The sequence below is a fragment of the Ooceraea biroi genome, chromosome 4, assembly GCF_003672135.1.
Source record: "Ooceraea biroi isolate clonal line C1 chromosome 4, Obir_v5.4, whole genome shotgun sequence".
Classification (NCBI taxonomy): Eukaryota; Metazoa; Arthropoda; class Insecta; order Hymenoptera; family Formicidae; genus Ooceraea; species Ooceraea biroi.
In genome coordinates, this window is record NC_039509.1 from 10,536,873 (window position 1) to 10,557,668 (window position 20,796).

The 20,796-nt window shown below is 32.8% G+C and overlaps 2 protein-coding genes across 12 annotated transcripts in view; both read right to left on the minus strand.

The window, feature by feature from the left end:
* Window positions 1-20,796, minus strand: part of LOC105282608 — an 83,689-nt gene that overhangs the window by 1,340 nt on the left and 61,553 nt on the right. The window contains exons 1-11 of one of the 8 annotated variants that reach the window (XM_026969298.1): window positions 15,139-15,286; window positions 12,306-15,035; window positions 11,957-12,076; window positions 11,720-11,837; window positions 11,258-11,525; window positions 11,020-11,136; window positions 10,634-10,724; window positions 9,448-9,593; window positions 9,140-9,272; window positions 7,731-8,017; window positions 7,339-7,623 (exon numbers count right to left, since the gene is read on the minus strand). In XM_026969298.1, the coding sequence (XP_026825099.1) occupies window positions 7,967-8,017; window positions 9,140-9,272; window positions 9,448-9,593; window positions 10,634-10,724; window positions 11,020-11,136; window positions 11,258-11,525; window positions 11,720-11,837; window positions 11,957-12,076; window positions 12,306-12,452 (1,191 nt within the window). In that variant the 5' untranslated portion in view covers window positions 12,453-15,035; window positions 15,139-15,286 and the 3' untranslated portion in view covers window positions 7,339-7,623; window positions 7,731-7,966. Of the gene's footprint in view, window positions 1-1,926; window positions 2,912-3,072; window positions 3,219-3,462; window positions 3,554-4,138; window positions 4,256-4,363; window positions 4,629-4,785; window positions 4,904-5,022; window positions 5,143-5,784; window positions 7,624-7,730; window positions 8,018-9,139; window positions 9,273-9,447; window positions 9,594-10,633; window positions 10,725-11,019; window positions 11,137-11,257; window positions 11,526-11,719; window positions 11,838-11,956; window positions 12,077-12,238; window positions 15,036-15,138; window positions 15,287-20,796 lie in introns of those variants that run through there. The other 7 variants (XM_026969301.1, XM_026969300.1, XM_026969299.1 and 4 more) reach the window with 7 other exon arrangements.
* LOC105282607 lies at window positions 16,381-20,501 on the minus strand. 4 transcript variants are annotated; one of them, XM_020032756.2, is made up of 9 exons: window positions 20,333-20,501; window positions 19,973-20,092; window positions 19,741-19,858; window positions 19,322-19,586; window positions 19,084-19,200; window positions 18,698-18,788; window positions 18,275-18,420; window positions 16,691-16,823; window positions 16,381-16,599 (listed from the first exon to the last, which is right to left on the minus strand). In XM_020032756.2, the coding sequence occupies exons 1-9, from the start codon at window positions 20,477-20,479 to the stop codon at window positions 16,564-16,566; spliced, it is 1,173 nt and encodes a 390-aa protein (XP_019888315.2). In that variant the 5' UTR covers window positions 20,480-20,501; the 3' UTR covers window positions 16,381-16,563. The 4 variants fall into 4 exon arrangements, 3 of the variants coding, with proteins under 3 accessions (XP_019888315.2, XP_026825104.1, XP_011342991.2); XR_003406488.1 differs by lacking the exons at window positions 16,381-16,599; window positions 16,691-16,823 and adding exons at window positions 17,715-17,832; window positions 17,939-18,093; XM_026969303.1 differs by having other exon boundaries at window positions 16,381-16,823.

A 20,796-nucleotide genomic window follows, 5' to 3' on the forward strand; every position in this document is an offset into this window, starting at 1 on the left:
ACATCAGAATTATTTCAGAATTATGATCTGTCTATTACGTTATTTGTGAATACTCTGTTAATCAATATTGTTCTAAAACTGTTTAGCGCAGTGATTTCCTTTATTATAGGACGCGATACTCGCGACTCACAAATTTCGAGCAAGGCCAAATTCAAGCTTTTCATGAATCTGGTTTGTCAATACGCGAGATTGCCAAAAGGATTAACCCTAGTAGTGGCAGTATTTAAAAAACAAAGATTCTTATGAACAAAAATCAAGAGGTCGACCAAGTGTCTTTTCCAAAAAGGATAAAAGGGACATTCTCTCAGTAGCCAGCAATTCCAAGCAGTCGGCAGCTCAAATTAAAAGTGAAACTCAAGTCCAGGCATCAGTTCGAAGTGTCCAACGTCTCCTGCACGACACTCCACATTTGAAATACAAGAAAATAGCCTCCAAACCTCCACTCACTAAAGACCACAAGTTGAAGCGACTCAACTTTGCGCGAAGCGCTATGAATTGGAGCAATCAGTGATTTTTTCTGACGAAAAGAAGTTTAATTTGGATGATCCGGATTGGCACTTGTACTGACATGATCTTCGCAAGAAACCAATTATCATGTCAAAATCATGCCAAATGGGAGGTGGTTCAGTGATGGTCTGGATAGATTGGATACAAGCTGGATTGGAAAGCTGAATATTGAATTTGTGACGCACAATATGGACACTAAGAAGTACTATCAGCTAATAATAAGGAAGGTTTTAAATGAAGATCACTGCACTGAAATCGCTGGAAATGATTGGAAATTCCAGCAAGACAATGCTCCAAGTCAGATATAGGTACAGAGGAATTTTTTGAGCGAAAAGGCATCGATGTACTGAGTTCGCCAGCTAAAAGTCCTGATCTAAACATTATTGAACATGTCTGGCCAATTCTCGCTCAATCAGTGTACAAAACTTCTCGTCAATTAAAAAACAAACAGTAGTTGATGGATGTAATCATTGAAGAGTGCAGGGAAGGAATTTCCCAGGACAAAATCCAAGCTCTCTACCACTCGCTACCCGATCGCATTTTTCAAGTCAATCAGATCAGAACTATGTCTTGACTGATTACACTGTTCAACAAAAAATAACTTTTTTTTTAACACCGGAACGAGACTAGTCGTTTCTTATAGTTTTTTAGATGCTGAACACGAATCCGGTTTCCAAATTGCTCCATCACGTCACAATTTTGAGAAATTTGCACTTAAAGGTACAAAAAAGGGCTATTTTGACGAATTTCATCATATTATAGCTATAAAATGTGACGTGCTGGAGAAGTTTAATTGCAATGAAAATAAAGTATGTTGTTAAGACTTTCAATCCTCAAAAGAAATTTTTGGTGTCGGTTATGGTTCATAAGATATCCATGGTTATATATGGAGTATATGAGAATACAAATAACTCGGGTCAGTTTAGTTCGCGTCTTGCCGCTAGATGTTGCCCTGTGATACATACTCGCATTTAAAAATCATGAACCGAGAGTATATATAAATGTTCTTAACTTGGAAGCATTCTGCTTTTACAGCTTAAAAGTTAATTATATTAGATAAATGGCACTTAGCGACAAAACGCGAACTAACAGAAGGAACCCGTGAGTTATTCTTAGATTGTGTTTACAATGACACGAGCATGTAAATATTCTCCAGATTTTTTTTGTTATGTATGTGGTAAATATGTAGTAAAAAGTGTCAATGACCTAAGTCACAGTTAACTTCTCTAACAATACACCTCATATTTAACCATAAATATCTTATGAACCATAACCGACACCAAAAATTCCTTTTGAGGATTGAAAGTCCTAACAACATACTTTATTTTCATTGCAATTAAACTTCTCCAGCACGTCACATTTTGTAGCTATAATATGATGCAATTCGTCAAAATAGCCCTTTTTTGCATCTTTAATTGCAAATTTCTCAAAATTGTGACGTGATGGAGCAATTTGGAAACCGGATTCGTGTTCAGCATCCAAAAAACTATAAGAAACGACTAGTCTCGTTCCGGTGTTTTTTGTTTGTTGAACTGTGTTATTAGTCAACGTTTTGTACATTTGTTGCCAATAAACATACTTTTTCCTAAGTATACCTGTGATTTTGGCGCGTTCATTTTTAGCTAATTTACAAAATTATTATTTTTGCAAAAAGTATTATACTAAAATAAAGTTGGTATTAAGTAATTTAATGTTATTATATTTAGTAACCTTTTAAAACCCTTTAATATTAAAAATTCAGAAAGATATCTCAACGCGTCTCAAAGCAATTAATCGAACTTGAGGTGTACCTATCATTTTGGCGCGTATTGTATTCATGTAATTATAACCACATTAGTCACGTAATGTATTTTAAGCATATAATAATCAGTTTATAAATATATAATAAATGTTGTAAGTGTGATATATTATAGAAATACGTACAATATGTGTAATATAAATACTCAATATATGTAATATGTGTTGGAGCAAGTTTTGTATGCTTTCATTAGCGATGTAAAAATACATTAAAACAAGGGTAACGCGCGCAATACTTTCATAAAAGTCATATGACTTTCTTTTGCATCATGCTGAGTGAGCCGACTCGTTGGTCAGATAGTCACGTTCACTCTTATAATTATTAATATTAATATGATCGAGTATGCTAGTTCATTTATGTGAAAACTTAAATATCCTTCGTATAGTAAAAGAAAAATTAATCTTTTTCTAGCCTGTGAAATTCAATAACCTGCTTGCTTCAACAATACCTAAAAATAAATGAAATAGCTTTACTGTTGCGAAACATTCTAAAGATGCTGGAAATAATCCACCGACATTCAGAACGAAAATTTTATTGCTCCTTTGTAGTAGAAACAGTATCAGTTTCTGTATGTGTAACGGTGCTAAGTACCATGAAACGTTGTATCTATAAAACATGATTTAAATAAAATTAACAATATATAGAGAAGTATAAGACAATAGTTTAATAATTTTTGGTACATATGCATCAGTTTTTTACTTCATAGTTTCCTCATTAAAAACTATTAGGACAAAGTTGCAAGCAACACACATAAGACTATCACTTACGTAATTACATATACGTGATTACTATGATCTGTAACTTCTTGCCCAGCATAACTGGATAAGAACATGGTCGACAGAACTGTAGATACAACCAAAAGATGTAATAAAACCTCTTCCATCTTCTCCATAGGTGAGTCAATTTGAAATATCTAAAATATCAAGGATGTATGGTCAACACTTTATACAAAATATCATTGTGCACAAAATTTAAAGTTTCCTACAGATAAAGTAAAAGATATAAAAAGCATATTATTCGATATATATTTCTGATAAGTTTTTAACAATTCTATAAAATTAGCAAAATTTAATATTTGGATTTTTCGTCATTCTTGGTCACATTTTCTGTCTTCTAAGAGTCTTATAAGATGTAAGACTGAAAGTAAGAAAACTCACTCGAAAAAGATTGCAACTCATGCAGAGCACAGTAGTTAATATCAAAACGAAAATAGTGTCGTCAACAGTAGTCATCAAATGTTTAGCACACCTTAAACAGATATTATTATTAAACAATAAAAATAGCCCAGCAAACATTTTGGTTGTGGGATGTTGCCAAATGAGAAACAAATGTCAGCGGAACTATAATGTCAAAGCCAGAGCCTACTGTGTCCTCAGTTGGTCTCCAATGTGAACCAAATCTGACGAACATATTCCACAGTCAAATTGACGACAACATTAGAGCAGATCTGACAATAGAACGGTGAAAATGTTGCATATTGACGGAAGTGTGCTAACAGAATTGCAATAACAAAGTATGTTTTCCATTTGCGACCTTCCAGCAAACATAATTTGTTGCCACATTTGCAATTGCAGAAAATGTTATAGGGGAGTGTATCAGTACCAATAAAAAGCATTTAAGAAACTTCAATTTCAATATTTCTGGATATTTTCAATCGCAGTCATTTTCTAGTATTGCTTTATTAGTTATATGATGCAAACATTATCGTGATTCTGAATATGTATATCTAATACTTTATCTTTTTATAACACGTGGCAGGAAAATTATAACTGTTACGATGGTTTAGCGTCATTTATATGTGTAATGTGCACATATTATCACATAAATACTAACTGCATAGCTTGGCGTTGTATATCTATGGCACATATTATCTCTCTGCATATTATAATTCTATTCTTTACATCAAAGTTATGTAACAACTCGGGCGCCATTGCTTGTTCAATACGATAACTGTAAATAACATTGCTGCTGTTATTAAATCACATTTCCAGATTCTTTGAAGGGCAACACGTAATTCTTTTGATAATCCATCATTTATTCCACTAATCATTTCTTTACCTGGCAATTTCAAACATACCGCAGATATGTTTGAAATATGAAAACAACATTGTACTCGCTGCTATCGATACAATTAATCCTGTAGTACAGGCTGCATTCAAATGCACAAGAACTAAAAAATAATACTTCTCCGAGATATTAAAGTACTCGGATATAAATTGCATCGTATGAATTGCATAAGACTCATTTTTCGATACAACGATATCAAGAATGTACGGCCAATATACTATGACAGAATTACCACATAGGCCGCATACAAGAAATACTGAAAACGAAGAAGAAGTCTTTATATAAAATCAGTTTTTATTTGTATTTCCAATATTCCTCAACCTTTTTGTCTAATCTAGTTTTTATATTATGCTAATAAAACTTTTTTATAATCTTTTACATATATGTATTTCTTTCATATCACTTTTTCTTACTTATTATTATAGTCGTAAAATGTTTTCCAATGTATCCATATTTGTCATAGATAGCAATTTCGTTTCTATCCTTTAGCTGATCGTAGATGTATTGCAGTTGGTCGAATAAATATTTGATCTATCGTGATAATAATATTTTATGGCATATACGGCAAAGTTTGAAAAAACTGTGTCACATATATAGCTTTATTTCTGGCAATTGCTTCTTTTCTGGAGGAAAGTAGAAGCACAACTTACAGTTTTTATATTAACCCAAAATGAGAGGGGTAGAATCGTAAGTATGGCAAAGAATGTCGTGGAAGAGAATATTCTGACAATAAAGTCAAAGCTACATTCTGCAATGAAAAGTCTTGAGAACTGCAATCATTAAATTTATTGATTTCAATGGCGAATTGTCAATTACATAATGTTAAAGTACATAGTTCAATAATACTCACGAAAACGATAAGATTAAATTCGAATAACTCAAGGTACTAAATTAGCATACCAAAGTTAAAATGACGTCAGTAAAACTGGTAAGTACTGGTCCAGTTATGGCAAATGTATAGTTATAGCAAAAGAATGTATAATTTTTAGGTTTTTGTACATAACAAATAATGTAAATAAATATGAATGTTGTTTCGCGTTGTTTTATCTATGGAAATTTTTTCTAAATATGCATCTATGTTCTAACAAATTTAAATAACGTAATATATTTCATACAGATGTTATTTTATTATTTAATAAAAAGCGATGCATTTGTTATAATAGATCTCCTTCATAATAAACAATTATTTTATGTGCAATTGCAGTTTTAATTTCTTATAATTTCCATGTTATTACAACGTCATTAAAACGTTGTTAAAAAGTCACAAGTATAACCATGTTACGTCTTTTTAATAATTTGAGGTATAATCTATCCATGACATTAGTCCATCATTTTAACGTCATTACATAGATCATTTTTGGTCAATCTCTGACGTTATTCTCGTAGGGTATCCTAAAGAAGTATTGACATACCTGAAATACAATGCTGCTTATCAGAAGACTGCAAAGCATTGTTGCCTGAAAACAGGCGAATATCGTTTCCTTATCAGGCCACAAGCCGAAAGGGAGCAGAAGTAGCCGATTGAAGTTAAAGAACCGCTTCTTAATACAGACCATCATTAGCGGTCATTGAAGCTTTGCATTTGACTGCGAAATGAAAATATATAGCGATTCCTCCATTGGTAGAGTGGATGGTGGAGACACCACAAAAGTTTTTTTTGCGAGTTCCCTCTCGCTTCGCATATGTAATTTTCAAGTAAATTGTTTCATTTGTTTAAATTGGCATAAACGTATCGCAAGATGATGCATAATATGCCATCATGCAATTGTAACAGCTGTTTCATGACAATTTACTGTCTCCGCACGAGAAAAGTGCTCAATGATTAAGAAATTTTTCTCACACGGAAAGAAGAAAACTTTCAACGTGCGTTTAGTTCCCACGGTAAAATATTCGTAAAATAATGCCGGAGATCGAAGTACACGCAAGCGCAGTTCCCTTTTCTGATGCTCTTTAGCCCTTGTCGTTTCAGTTCGTTGTGTGCAGTCGTGATGTTCGCATGTGCGTTAGCAGAGCAGTGGCTCATCGATTTTATATACGTACATCTAAAGTCTGGAATTACTGGTAAAGTACGGACAACCACCAATCTGTTACTTGCAATGAATTTTGTCTTACGTTTAGTGAAAGATTTAAAATGTAAATTCAAGAGGAAGTCAAAATATTTTATTATTTTATTATTTTATATTACTACCTGTAAATAGAAACAGTAAAATGCATGAAATATCAACTTACTGAATTGATATATTGATTAACTAGCTAGAAGAAATCTTCATGTATTTTTTTAATCAGTATGTTTTGTTGCATTATTATTGATAGAATATTAATGGAATATAAAATCTGAAAAGCATTGCAACAATTATGTATTAGCTTCATTGATTCTGCAATAAATGTATGACAAGAAATGTTTTTATTTTGTTTGTGATTTTTGTAGACAACTTTATACACATCATGATTTGGGAAAAATCAAATATTATATATATTATTAACAACTTTATTCTTGACATAACAGTGAAAGGGAAAGAATGCCAAAATATGGAAAACTGCCTCTTTTTAACAAAAACAACATCAGTTTCTGCATGTGAACAAGTGTTAGATACCGTTAAACATATATCTACAAAACAACGGTTAAAATCTAGAACATGATTGTTGCGCATGTATCTTCAATATACATTTGATAAATAGATATTTTAGGACGCATAATGTTATCAAAAACAGACACAAAGAACAATACACTTAGAGAGATTTATTCGAAAAAAGGTGAGCTTCAAGCAGCACCTATTGAAAGAAAAACAACCATTCTTTTTTTGGATATTAAAAATGGCGAACTTGCTTCAGTTCCCGCGATTGATAGGTTTACATAAACTCATAATTTTACGTAGTTACTTGAAAAATGATATAGAACTTTTTAATTCAGCTTAACGAGTTCTACCTGCAGGAGATTGGACACTTTATGTGGGACACCCTGTATATACAATAAGTTCAATTTATTAGATTGTTATACACATAAAAAAGGTGTTTTATTGTTGTAAAACGTATTCTACATTTACTAATCGTTCTTCATATTATGTACATTTCCTTCAATAAATCTTTGTTAACAAAGTAACTTCATAATCTAATAACAATATATTGTCAAAGCCATTATCCTCAAGTGCTTTCATTTTTTTATTCAAGTAATTATTTCTTTCATCAGCCCGTAATGATCTTATTTTTCCTTAAATGGATTACTCGGAAATGCACAAATACATTATCAACATCTGTAAATTGCAGAATTGCGGTTAAGTCATGTAGACAGTGCAAGAAGACATAAGTTTAGCTTTCTTTAGCTGTGTGTATGTGTGTGTGTTAATGACATATTACTTACATTGTGGAAATTTCATTTAACTAATGTTCCATGTATTTAAGGCCAGAGATACTCTACTATCATCGATTTCGTCGATTCTGTGATTGACCGTACATATATGTATTTCAACTAATGCAATTTTTGTCTGTTTATTTTATAGGAAGTGTTACAATTGCAAAAGTAACAAACATATTTTGTATGTGTATGTGTGCTTCTATCTATTCTAATATACTTTCAAACAAGCAATCTGCTTGCTATTACTGTATCGAGTACATGAAGGTGAAGTAGGACATTGATACTTTAACCAGCTGCAAACAAGTATGTTCCTATTTGCAATAGTAGCATAAGGTATGCGGCATTATTCATATAATGTATTATAAGTGTCTAATAAATGTGTTACTATATTATGGAAATATGTATATTATGTGCAACATATACATATACAGGGTGTCTGGTGAATTCGCGACTGCCGATTAATAGCGTATAGTTTGGACTTAGCTGAGTAGAAAATTCCTGTACCAGTTTGCCATTTTCACAATAATAACTGATTAAAGTAAACGAATGAGAGCGCCGCACATGCAGCGAGACCGTCAGTAGGAGGGTCGCGCGCTCGTTGTTGGTTGCGGTGTAGTGAGGCAGCGGTACCAGAAAGCATGCTTTGTAATGTGGTGGAGATGAAGTAGGAATGGTCTCGCTTTCTGGCCTCACCCTCTCCACTCACATAAGTGATGCCACAAAGAGTGCTACGATTCGCGAGACCATTCCCACTCCATCTCCACCGCATTACAAAGCATGCTTTCTGGCGTCACTGCCTCCATCACGCCTCACTGCGCTGTAACCAACAACGAGCGTATGGCCCTTCTACCGACGGCCTCGCTGCACGAGCCGCGCTCTCATTCGTACTGATTCGATAATCTTCTTTTACTAATACCTCGAAATTGTACGTGGTTGTTTGCACAATAGTACAGGACTTTTTATTTCAATTTGAAATAAAAAGACGAGATCTACCTGTGGGTAAAGATGGGGAAAGATTTTTCGCCTTATGCGAAACACCCTATATACAATATGTGTTGGAGCAAGGTTTGCATGCTTTCATTAGCAATATAAAAATACATTAAAACGAGGATAACGCGCGTAATACTTCCATAACAGTTACATGACTTTCTTCTTTATCATGCAGAGTGTGCCGACTTCTCGTTGATCAGATAGTCACGCTCACTCTTATGCGATTAATAGCTTATTACGCGATCGAATAGCTAGGTTGATCACATGTTATATGTGAAAAGTTAAATACCCTTAGTTATACACTGAGTATCAGATTTCTAATTAATGCAACCAAATTTTTTTTCAGTGTGCTGAATACAATAACCTGTTTGCTTCAACATTATACATAATGTTTATACATGTATAAATAAATGAAATAGGTTTACTGTAGCAAAACATTCTAAAGATGCTGTAAATAATCCCCCGGCACTCAGGGTGAAAATTTTATGGCTCCTTTGTAATAGAAATAGTATCAATTTCTGTATGTGTAACGGTGCTAAGTACCATGAAACGTTGTATCTATAAAAAAATGATAAAAATAAAATTAACAATGTGAGAAGAATAAGATAGATATAGAGTAATAAGTTTTCGTACATATGCATGAGTTCTTTAAGTCGTACTTTCCTCATTAAAAGCTATTAGGACAAAGTTGCACACACGATACACAAGACTACGACCTAACACTATTACTTACGTAATTACATATACGTGATTACTATAATCTATAACTTCTTGCCCAACGTAATTGGATAGGAATAGCATTATCAGAATGAAAAGTACAGCCCCAAGGTGTATTAAAACCTCGTCCATCCTTTCCATAGGTGATTCTATTTGAAATATCTAAAATATTTATAAATATGGATGCATAATCAATATTTTATAAAACGCATCACTTTGCACAAAATCTAAAGTTTCCTATAGATGAATTTAAATATATACAAAAGCAGTTATCTTCTTAGATATACAGGGTGTCCCGGGTTTTAACCGACAAACTGCGGGAGCATATTCTACTAGTGGAAATAAGAAAAAATTCTTATATCGAGTTTGCTTAGAAATGCTTTATTACAAAGTTATGAACCAATATTGAAAAGAAATATGAGATAAGTAACAACGGATTTTTTCACAAAAATAAAAATTATCTACGCAATGATTTAGTGACGCATTTCAAAATGTTGTCCTTGCACATCGATACAAGCTAGACATCGACGTAGTACAGAATTTGTTACAGCACGACATTCCTGAAAATTTTGTTGCATCTCAGTAACTGAATTAGTAATTCGTTGCTTTAAATCTATCTGGTACTCTCCTGTTAGGAAATCTACGTTGATACTCTCGTACGGCAGCTCGTGCATTTCCGTCACAGAATCCGTACACGAAATGAATATCGGTGTATTCCTCATTTGAAAACACTTTTGGCATTCTGATAGTAATTGCTAGTTGACACGACGATTGAAATCTAACAGCTACTGTTGTGAAAGTAACAATCATACTGAATCGTTTCAACATAGTGAACATGAATACATGTGAATACACATAACATAAACATCTTCGACCTTCCAAATTCTACAATATGTTCCGTTGTTACTTATCTCATATTTCTTTTCAATATTGGTTCATAACTTTGTAATAAAGCATTTCTAAGCAAACTCGATATAAGAATTTTTTCTTATTTCCACTAGTAGAATATGCTCCCGCAGTTTGTCGGTTAAAACCTAGGACACCCTGTATATTTCCCGTCAGCTTTTACTTCTATCATAAAATTTGCAAAATTTAATATTCGGATTTTTCCTCATTTTTGGTCACGTTTTCTATCTTCACAATTGTTATAAGATGTTAGTTGTAAGTTACTTAAAAATAATCCTGGAAGTAAGAAAACTCACTCGATAAAGATTGCAAGTCATGCAAAGCACAGCAGTTATTATCATAACGAAAAGTGTTCCTTCCATACTAGTTATCAAATGTTTAGCGAACCTTAAAGAAATATTATTATTAAAAATAAAAACATTATATCAGACAGCATCATCATAAAGGATTCAATTAAACATCAAGTGTACAATATTTCTAGATATTTTCAATCGCAGACATTTTCCAGTAGTTTTCTATAGTGTTATTAGCTACATGAGTCAAAAATAATCATGATTCTATATATGTGTATCTAATATTTTTTTATAACAAGTGGCAGGAAGATTATAATTGTTACAATGCTTTATAAGCATTATCTCTATATGTAGTGTATATATATCATATACATATAATATATACTAACTCCATAGCTTGGCGTTGTATATCTATGGCACATATCATCTTCCTGCATATCACATTTCTATTTTTTATATGAAAATTATGTAACAATTCAATCGCCATTGCTTGTTCAATACGGTAGCTGTAAATAACATTTATCCTATAATTAAATCATCTTCCCAGATTCTTTGAAACAGGACACGTAATTCCTCTGATAATCTAAACATCGGTTGTTTTTTCCCCATTAATCATCTAAAATTTACCTGGCAATTTCAAACATACCGCAGATATGCTGCAAATACGAAAACACCATGGTTCCTGTCCCTATAAATACAATTAACCCTGTAGCACCGGCTGTAGTCAAATGGACAAAAACTAAAACACAATACTTCTCTGAGACATTGAAGTACTTGGTCGCAAATTGCACCGTACGAATTGCACATAAGTCATTTTTCAACGGTACAACGATTTCAAGAATGACTGGCGAATATGTTATGACAGAACTACCACATAGACAGCATACAAGAAGTACTAGAAACAAAGAAGAAGTCTTTATATAAAACCAGTTTTTATTTGTGTTTCCAACATTCCTTAACTTTGTTTTAATATATGTTTTTATATTGTGCTAATATAAACTTTTATATATATATATGATCTTAAATAATATGATCTTTCTAATATGATCTTTTATATATATGTATTTCTTTCTTTTCACTTCTTCTTACTTATTATTGTAGTCGTAACATGTTTTGCAAAGTATCCATATTTGTCATAGATAGCAATTTCGTTTCTATCCTTTAGCCGGTCGTAGATGTATTGCAGTTGGTCGAATAAATATGTGATCTATCGTAAGAAAAATATTTTATGCCATCCCATATACCGCAAAGTTTGAAAGGACATTGTGACGTACAAGGATTTATGGCAGCCGCTTTTTTTCTGAAGGAAGTGGTGACACAACTTACAGTTTTTATGTGAATCCAAAATACGGTAGGCACACTCGCGAACATGACATAGGTTGACGTGGAAGAGAATATTCTGACAATAAAGTCAAAGTTACATTCTGCAATGAAAAGTCTTGAGAGCTGCAAACATTAAATTTATTGATTTTAATGGCGAAGTATCAGTTTATATATAATGCTAAATCACACAGTTCAATGATAATCAACAAGCTTAAGGAAACGATAAAATTAAATTTGAATGACCCGAGGTCACATGACATTAGTCCGTCGTTTTAACGTCATTACATTGTTCACTATTGGTCAATCTCTGACGTTATTCTCACGTTGGTATCCTAACGAAGTATTGACATACCTGAAATACAATGCTGCTTATCAGAAAAATGCAAAGCAATGTTGCCTGTAAACGAGTGACTATTGTTTCCTCACCAGGCCACAAGCCGAAAGGGAGCAAAAGTAGCCGATTTGAATTGAAGAACCGCTTCCTAATACAGACCATCATTGGCGGTCATTGAAGCCTCGCATTTGACTGCGAAATGAAAATATATAGCGATTCCTCACGTGGTAGAAGGTGGTAGGGCAATCACCAGAGTGTTTTACAAATTTCCTATCGCCTCGAGTGTGCAACTTCCAGGTAAATGTTTAAGTTATTTAAATTGGCATAAAGATAACGCAAGATAGTGCATGATACCATCATGCGATTGTAACAGCTGTTTTATGACAATTTACTGTCTCCGCACGAGAACCGTGCTCAATGATTAAGAAATTTATCTCACATGGAAATTTGAACGTGTGTTTCCTTCCCACGAAAAATATTCGTAAACTGATGCCGGAGATGGAAGTACACGCAAGCGCAGTTCCCTTTTCTAACGCTCTATAGTTCTCGGTGTTCAGTCCGTTGTATGCAGTCGTGATGTTCGCATGTGCGTTGAGCGGAACAGCAGCTCATCGATTTTACATACGTACATCAGAAGTATAGAATACTGGTATAGTATGGACAACCATCAAACTGTTATTGGCAATTATTCTTGTCTTATGGCTAATGAATGATTTAAAGTGCAAATTTAAGTGAAAATTTAAGATATTGTAGTACTAACTGTAAATAGTAAAATGCATAAATATCACCTTGCTCAATTATAGTGATTAATTAGCTAGAAGAAATCTTTATGTATTTTTTTAATCACTACGTTTTGTTGAGTTATTTGTGATAGATGAATGTATGAAATCTGAATAGTATCTTGCAATATATTAGCTTAATTGATTATGCAATATACGCATGTCAACGAATATTTTTATTTTGTTTACGATTGTGTATACTTAGACAACTTTTTAGATGATTTGGGAAGAAATACAACGATTATACATATTTTTTAGAACTTTATTCTTGACATAACAATAAAAGGGAAAGAGAATACCAAAATATGGTAAACTGCCTCTTTCTAACAAAAATAAAATTATAGTTTCTGCAGGTGAACCGGTGTTAGATTAGAACCATTAAACATGTATTATATGTACAAAAACACGGTTTAAAACCTAGAACAGGATTGCGTATTTATCTTCAAACTACAGTTGATAAATACTTTAGGATGCATAATATCATCAAAAACAAAGAATGATACACTTAGAGAGATTTACTCGAAAAATGTTGAGCCTCGAGCAGCATACAGCACATATTAAAAGATCAATAATCTTTCAAAATTACATTAAAATTTGGCGAACTTGCTTAATTTCCCGTGAATGATATTTTTACATAAACAGAAACTCGTAATTTAGTATCTTTATACGAAAAATGGTAAGGAGACTAAGTAATTGATTTAGCGACGAAAAGAATTGAATAGATTTATTATGAATATTATGAATTTTGAATAGATTTATAGATAGTTTATTTGCCACAAAAAAACGTTTATGAGACACTCTTTTAACTCTCTCGTGCCTGATTTTTTCGTAGGAATAAGTTGCATCTAATTCACATCTTACTAAAAGTTTTTAAAGTCGCTGATTATGAGTCTGTAGTCGAAATGGTAAAATTCACAATAGCGGATCCAATATGGCGGACCAAGATATAAAATGTTCTTAGATTTGAATGAAATTCATTTTCTAAGGATTTTGGGGTCGCTGATTTGAAATATCAGTTGTTTTTATAGGTACTTCTCATCAGTTATTGAAAAATGAGTTTTACTTAAATCCAACAAAATTTAGCACTTTGGTCCGTCATCTTGAATCCACCATTGTGAAATTAAGTACCGATTTTTTTCATATAGCTCTCATGTTGATCTTGAAAATGAGTCTAGAAAGAACTTGCTATCTTCATTTTTGCGGAAGATATATGTATTTTTCACTTTTTCCCAATTTTAACACTTTTTGATGAGGTATGAAGATCAAATTGTGAAAGTCATAAAGGTGTTGATTTTTTTATGCGTCCTATCCTTCATTCTTTAAAATAAGTCCAGAAAAAAATCGCTATCTTTATTTCTGTGGAAGATATGAATTTTTGAAAGACGGGTACATATATCTATCGCCAGGCACAAAAGAGTTAATATGACACTAGTATAGTTCACCTTTTTGCACTATTCCAGTATTATGTGCTTAATGCATCCATTCTTTTTCCGTTTCGTCAAATACATAGTCTGTTTCTGCATAGAAAGACACACACACACACACACACACACACACCACACACCACGCACCACGCACGCACGCACGCACGCACGCACGCCACGCACACGCACACGCACACGCACACACACACCATCAATTTAATATGCTAATGAGCTGGCCTCTAAAAAATATGGTTAAGATATATATAAAATAAGGTCAATTTATTAGATTGTTATACACATAAAAAAGGTATTTTATTGTTGTAAAACGTATTCTATATTTACTTATCGTTCTTCATATTATGTACATTTTCTTCAATAAATCTTTGTTAACAAAGTAACTTCATAATCTAATAACAATATATTGCCACAGCCACCATCCTCAAGTGCTTCCATCTTTTTATTCAAGTAATTATTTCTTTCATCAGTCCGTGATGAACTTGTTTTTCCTTAAACGGATCAGAAATGCACAAATACATTATCAACATCTGTAAATCGCAGAATTGTGGTTAAGTCATGTAGACAGTGCAAAAAGACATAAGTTTAGCTTTCTTTCGCTGTGTGTATGTGTATTTATGACATATTACTTACATTATGGAAATTTCATTTAACTAATGTCCCATGTATTTAAGGTGAGAGATTCGTTGATTCTGTGAGTGACCGTACATATATGTATTTCAACTAATGCAATTTTTGTCTGTTTATTTTATAGGAAGTATTACAATTGCAAAAGAAACAAATATATTTTTATGTGTATGTGTGCTTTTTTCTATTCTAATATATTTTCAAACAAGCAATCTGCTTGTTATTACTGTATCGAGTACATGAAGGTGAAGTAGGACATTGATACTTTAACCAGCTGCAAACAAGTACGTTCCTATTGGCAAAAATTGCACAAGGTATACGGCATTATTCATATAATGTATTATAAGTGTCTAATAAATGTGTTACTCTATTACGGACATACGTATAATATGTGTAACATATACATATACAGGGTGTCTGGTGACTTCGCGATAGCTGATTAATGGCGTATAGTTTGGACCTAGCTGAGTAGAAAAGTCCTGTACCAGTTTGCGATTTTCACGATAATAACCGATTAAAGTAAACGAATGAGAGCGCGACACATGCAGCAAGACCGTCGTGTCGGTAGAAGGGCCGCGCGCTCATTGTTGGTGACGGTGCAGTGAGGCAGCGGTACCAGAAAGCGTGCTTTGTATTGCATCACTTCTGTGAGTGGAGAGGGTGAGGCCAGAAAGCGTGCGAAGATTCGCGAGACCATTCCCACTCCATCCCCACCGCGTGCTACAAAGCACGCTTTCTGGTTTTACTATCTCGCGCCCCACTGCGCCGTAACGAACAACGAAAGCGCAGTCCTCCTACCGACCGCCTCGCTGCACGAGCCGCTCTCTCATTCATACTGATTCGCTAATCTTCTTTTATTAATACCTCGAAATTGTACGTGGTTGTTTGCACAATAGTACAGGACTTTTTAATTCAATTTGACGAGATCTACCTGTGGGTAAAGGTGGGGAAAAGTTTTTCGCCTTATGCGAGACACCCTGTATACAATATCTGTTGGAGCAAGGTTTGCATGCTTTCATTAGCAATATAAAAATACATTAAAACGAGGATAATGCGCGCAATACTTCCATAAAAGTTACATGACTGTCTTCTTCATCATGCAGAGTGTGCCGACTTCTCGTTAATCAGATAGTCACGTTCACTCTTATGCGATTAATAGCTTATTACGCGATCGAATAGCTAGGTTGATCACATGTTATATGTGAAAAGTTAAATACCCTTATTTATAGTAAAAGAAACTGTCTAAAATCTTTTTCTATCCTGCATTGAGACAAATGGTTTTATTGTACCAACAAGACGTATATCATAGAATACATTTTGATTAAATCATGCAGAAGTTCTAGTTATCACGATAAGACTGGATATTTTTTAACTAGAAAGTTTGATAGACTGTACTATAATGTGGTAATTCCTAAAGGAATTCTGATTCGTCTATTTTCCAACAGACTGGTTGATCCTATTAGAGTTCTAATTAATGAAACCAGATTTTTTTTCAGTGTGCTGAATACAATAACCTGCTTGCTTCAACAATATGTATAAATAAATGAAATAGCTTTACTGTAGCAAAACATTTTAAAGATGCTGTAAATAATCCACCGGCACTCAGGGTGAAAATGTTATGGCTCCTTTGTAATAGAAATAGGTTCAATTTCTGTATGTATAACGGTGCTAAGTACCATGAAACATTGTATCTATAAAAAAATGATTAAAATAAAATTAACAATGTGAGAATTATAAGATAGATATAGATTAATAAGTTTTCGTACATACACGGTAAAAAACATTTTGTATTTCTGTTAAAATTGTCTTGTGTAGAAATTTTTGTTTTAAATGTTTAATATACTCTTATGTTAAGATAACATATTGTCGTTGTGTTATTTTAACTTGTCTTGAGTTAATATTCACCGTGTAGAGAGTATGCATGGGAAATATTTAGAGAAAATACTCAAACTGAATTGCTTCTAGATACTTGGCTAGCTAACAACTGATTTTATATTTAGTTTTGATTTTTATAATAAATATTTTTTAAACTTTCTGTTGCATATAAGTAGGAATTTTTTATGCATTGGACGTACTTTTTTCACCTTTGTAAAGTTGTTTTTAGTGGGATCTCACTGCTTTTTGTTGAAATTTTTTATTTTATATATATTCGAACCAATAGAGATCTTTTCCATAGGTTCAACTTTAATTTTTAAATCTGATATTTTAATAATTTTTGGATAATTCTTATTATATTTTATTATATTTCCTATCTATAATCTCTCTCTCTCTCTCTCTCTCTCTCTCTCGCTCGCTCGCTAATAAATTAAATCGTGCATGTGTGCACACATCTTGAGGAACAAAATCGCTTTGCATGTGTATGTGCGAGCATACGTACGTGAGTCTGAACCTGATTTCGGAAAAGGAGAAGAACGAAACGTCACAATTCTAACATTCAATTAGAATATCTCCGGATTGACGGCACCAATCTTATTCGAATTGGTCGCGATCGAAAGCTTGCATTCATATTATATAATTATTATTATTATTTTGATGGTCACTTTTTGGAAGAAGTGACTATGCAAGTTTTTAAAATTTTTTGCACCTGAGGAGGACCTCAAACGGAGGTCGCAACGTTGTGCTAACTTACAACTTTGTTAGTCAGTTTGGTCGAAAATAAACATTGATCTAATTGAAATTACTGGCGTATTGAAGATTATTCTTGAATTTAATAAATAAACAATTAATTAAAAAAAGTACAGTCTGTGTTTTGTAAAATCCTTTAACTTATTAAACATTAACATAAGGCCTTATTTGGGTTACTTACCTTACTTCTAAAAAATGAAAGAATAACATTTTATTTCAATGCAATTTAATATTTTCAATATGTAAATGCAACATAAACTTTACTTCCACATAATGTCCAAGTGTTACAATTTTGTGTTAATTTTTCACATATTGCTTGTATTATTTATTTGCCTTCTGTTAAATTAACATTAAAATTAGAGTGGATAAATTGGGACATGTAACATGTGTCAAAATTAACACAAAAGTTTTTGCCGTGTATGCATGAGTTCTTTAATTCGTACTTTCCGCATTAAAAGTTATTAGGACAAAGTTGCACACACGATACACAAGACTACGACCTAACACTATTACTTACGTAATTTCATATACGTGATTACTATAATCTGTAACTTCTTGCCCAACATAATTGGATAGGAATAGGATTATCAGAATGAAAAGTACAGCCCAAAGGTGTAATAAAATCTCGTCCATCCTTTCCATAGGTGATTCTATTTGAAATATCTAAAATATTTATAAATATGGATGCATAATCAATATTTTATAAAACGCATCACTTTGCACAAAATCTAAAGTTTCCTATAGATGAATTTAAATATATACAAAAGCAGTTATCTTCTTAGATATATATTTCCCGTCAGCTTTTAATTCTATCATAAAATTTGCAAAATTTAATATTCGGATTTTTCCTCATTTTTAGTCACGTTTTCTATCTTCAAAATTGTTATAAGATGTTAGTTGTAAGTTGCTTATAAATAATCCTGAAAGTAAGAAAACTCACTCGTAAAAGATTGCAAGTCATGCAAAGCACAGTAATTATTATCAAAAATAAAACTATTCCTTCCATGCTAGTTATCAAATGTTTAGCGAACCTTAAACAAATATTATTATTAAAAATAAAAACATTATATCAGACAGCATCATCATAAAGGATTCAATTAAACATCAAGTGTACAATATTTCTAGATATTTTCAATCGCAGACATTTTCCAGTAGTTTTCTATAGTGTTATTAGCTACATGAGTCAAAAATAATCATGATTCTATATATGTGTATCTAATATTTTTTTATAACAAGTGGCAGGAAGATTATAATTGTTACAATGCTTTATAAGCATTATCTCTATATGTAGTGTATATATATCATATACATATAATATATACTAACTCCATAGCTTGGCGTTGTATATCTATAGCACATATCATCTTCCTGCATATCACATTTCTATTTTTTATATGAAAATTATGTAACAATTCAATCGCCATTGCTTGTTCAATACGGTAGCTGTAAATAACATTTCTCCTATAATTAAATCATCTTTCCAAATTCTTTGAAATAGAACCCGTAATTCTTCTGATAATTTAAACATCGATTATTTTTTCCCCATTAATCTTCTAAAATTTACCTAGCAATTTCAAACATACCGCAGATATGCTGCAAATACGAAAACAACATGGTTCCTGTCCCTATAAATACAATTAACCCTGTACTAGCGGCTGCAGCTAAATGTACCAAAACTAAAACACAATACTTCTCTGAGACATTGAAGTACACGGATATAAATTGAGTCATACGAATTGCATAAGACTCATTTTTCGGTACAATGATATTAAGAATAAATGGCCAATATATAATGATAGAACTACCACATAGGTCGCATACAAGAATTACTAGAAACAAAGAAGAAGTCTTTATATTAAACCAGGTTTTATTTGTATCTCCAATATTCCTCAATCTTATTTTCTAATCTATTTGTTATATTGTGCTAATATAAACTTTTTTATGATCTTTTTATATATATTTCTTTTTTTCATTTCTTCTTACTTATCATTACAGTCGTAACATGTTTTGCAAAGTATCCATATTTGTCATAAATAGCAATTTCGTTTCTATCCTTTAGCCGGTCGTAGATGTATTGCAGTTGGTCGAATAAATATGTGATCTATCGTATTAAAAATATTTTATGCCATATACCGCAAAGTTTGAAAGCACATTGCCACATACAAGGATTTATGGCAGCCGCTTTTTTTCTGGAGGAAGTAGTGGCGCAACTTACAGTTTTCATGTGAATCCAAAATACGATAGGCACACTCGCGAACATGACATAGATTGACGTGGAAGACAATATTCTGACAATAAAGTCAAAGTTACATTCTGCAATGAAAAGTCTTGAGAGCTGCAAACATTAAATTTATTGATCTTAATGGCGAAGTATCAATTACAATGTAATTATTACATAATGCTAAATCACACGGTTCAATGATAATCAAGAAGCTTAAGGAAACGATAAAATTAAATTTGAATGACCCGAGGTCACATAACATTAGTCCGTCGTTTTAACGTCATTACGTTGATCTCTTTTGGTCAATCTCTGATGTTATTCTCACGTTGGTATCCTAACGAAGTATTGACATACCTGAAATACAATGCTGCTTATCAAAAGACTGGAAAACAATGTAGCCTGAAAACGAGTGACTATCGTTTCCTCATCAAACCACAAGCCGAAAGGGAGCAAAAGTAGCCGATTTGAGTTGAAGAACCGCTTCCTAATACAGACCATCATTGGCGGTCATTGAGGCTTCGCATTTGACTGCGAAATGAAAATATATAGCGATTCCTCACGTGGTAGAAGGTGGTAGGGCAATCACCAGAGTGTTTTACAACTTTCCTATCGCCTCGCGTGTGCAATTTCCAGGTAAATGTTTAAGTTATTTAAATTGGCATGAAGATAACGCAAGATAGTGCATGATACTATCATGCGATTGTAACAGCTGTTTCATGACAATTTACTCTCTCCGCACGAGAACCATGCTCAATGATTAAGAAATTTATCTCATATGGAAATTTGAACGTGTGTTTCCTTCCCACGAAAAATATTCG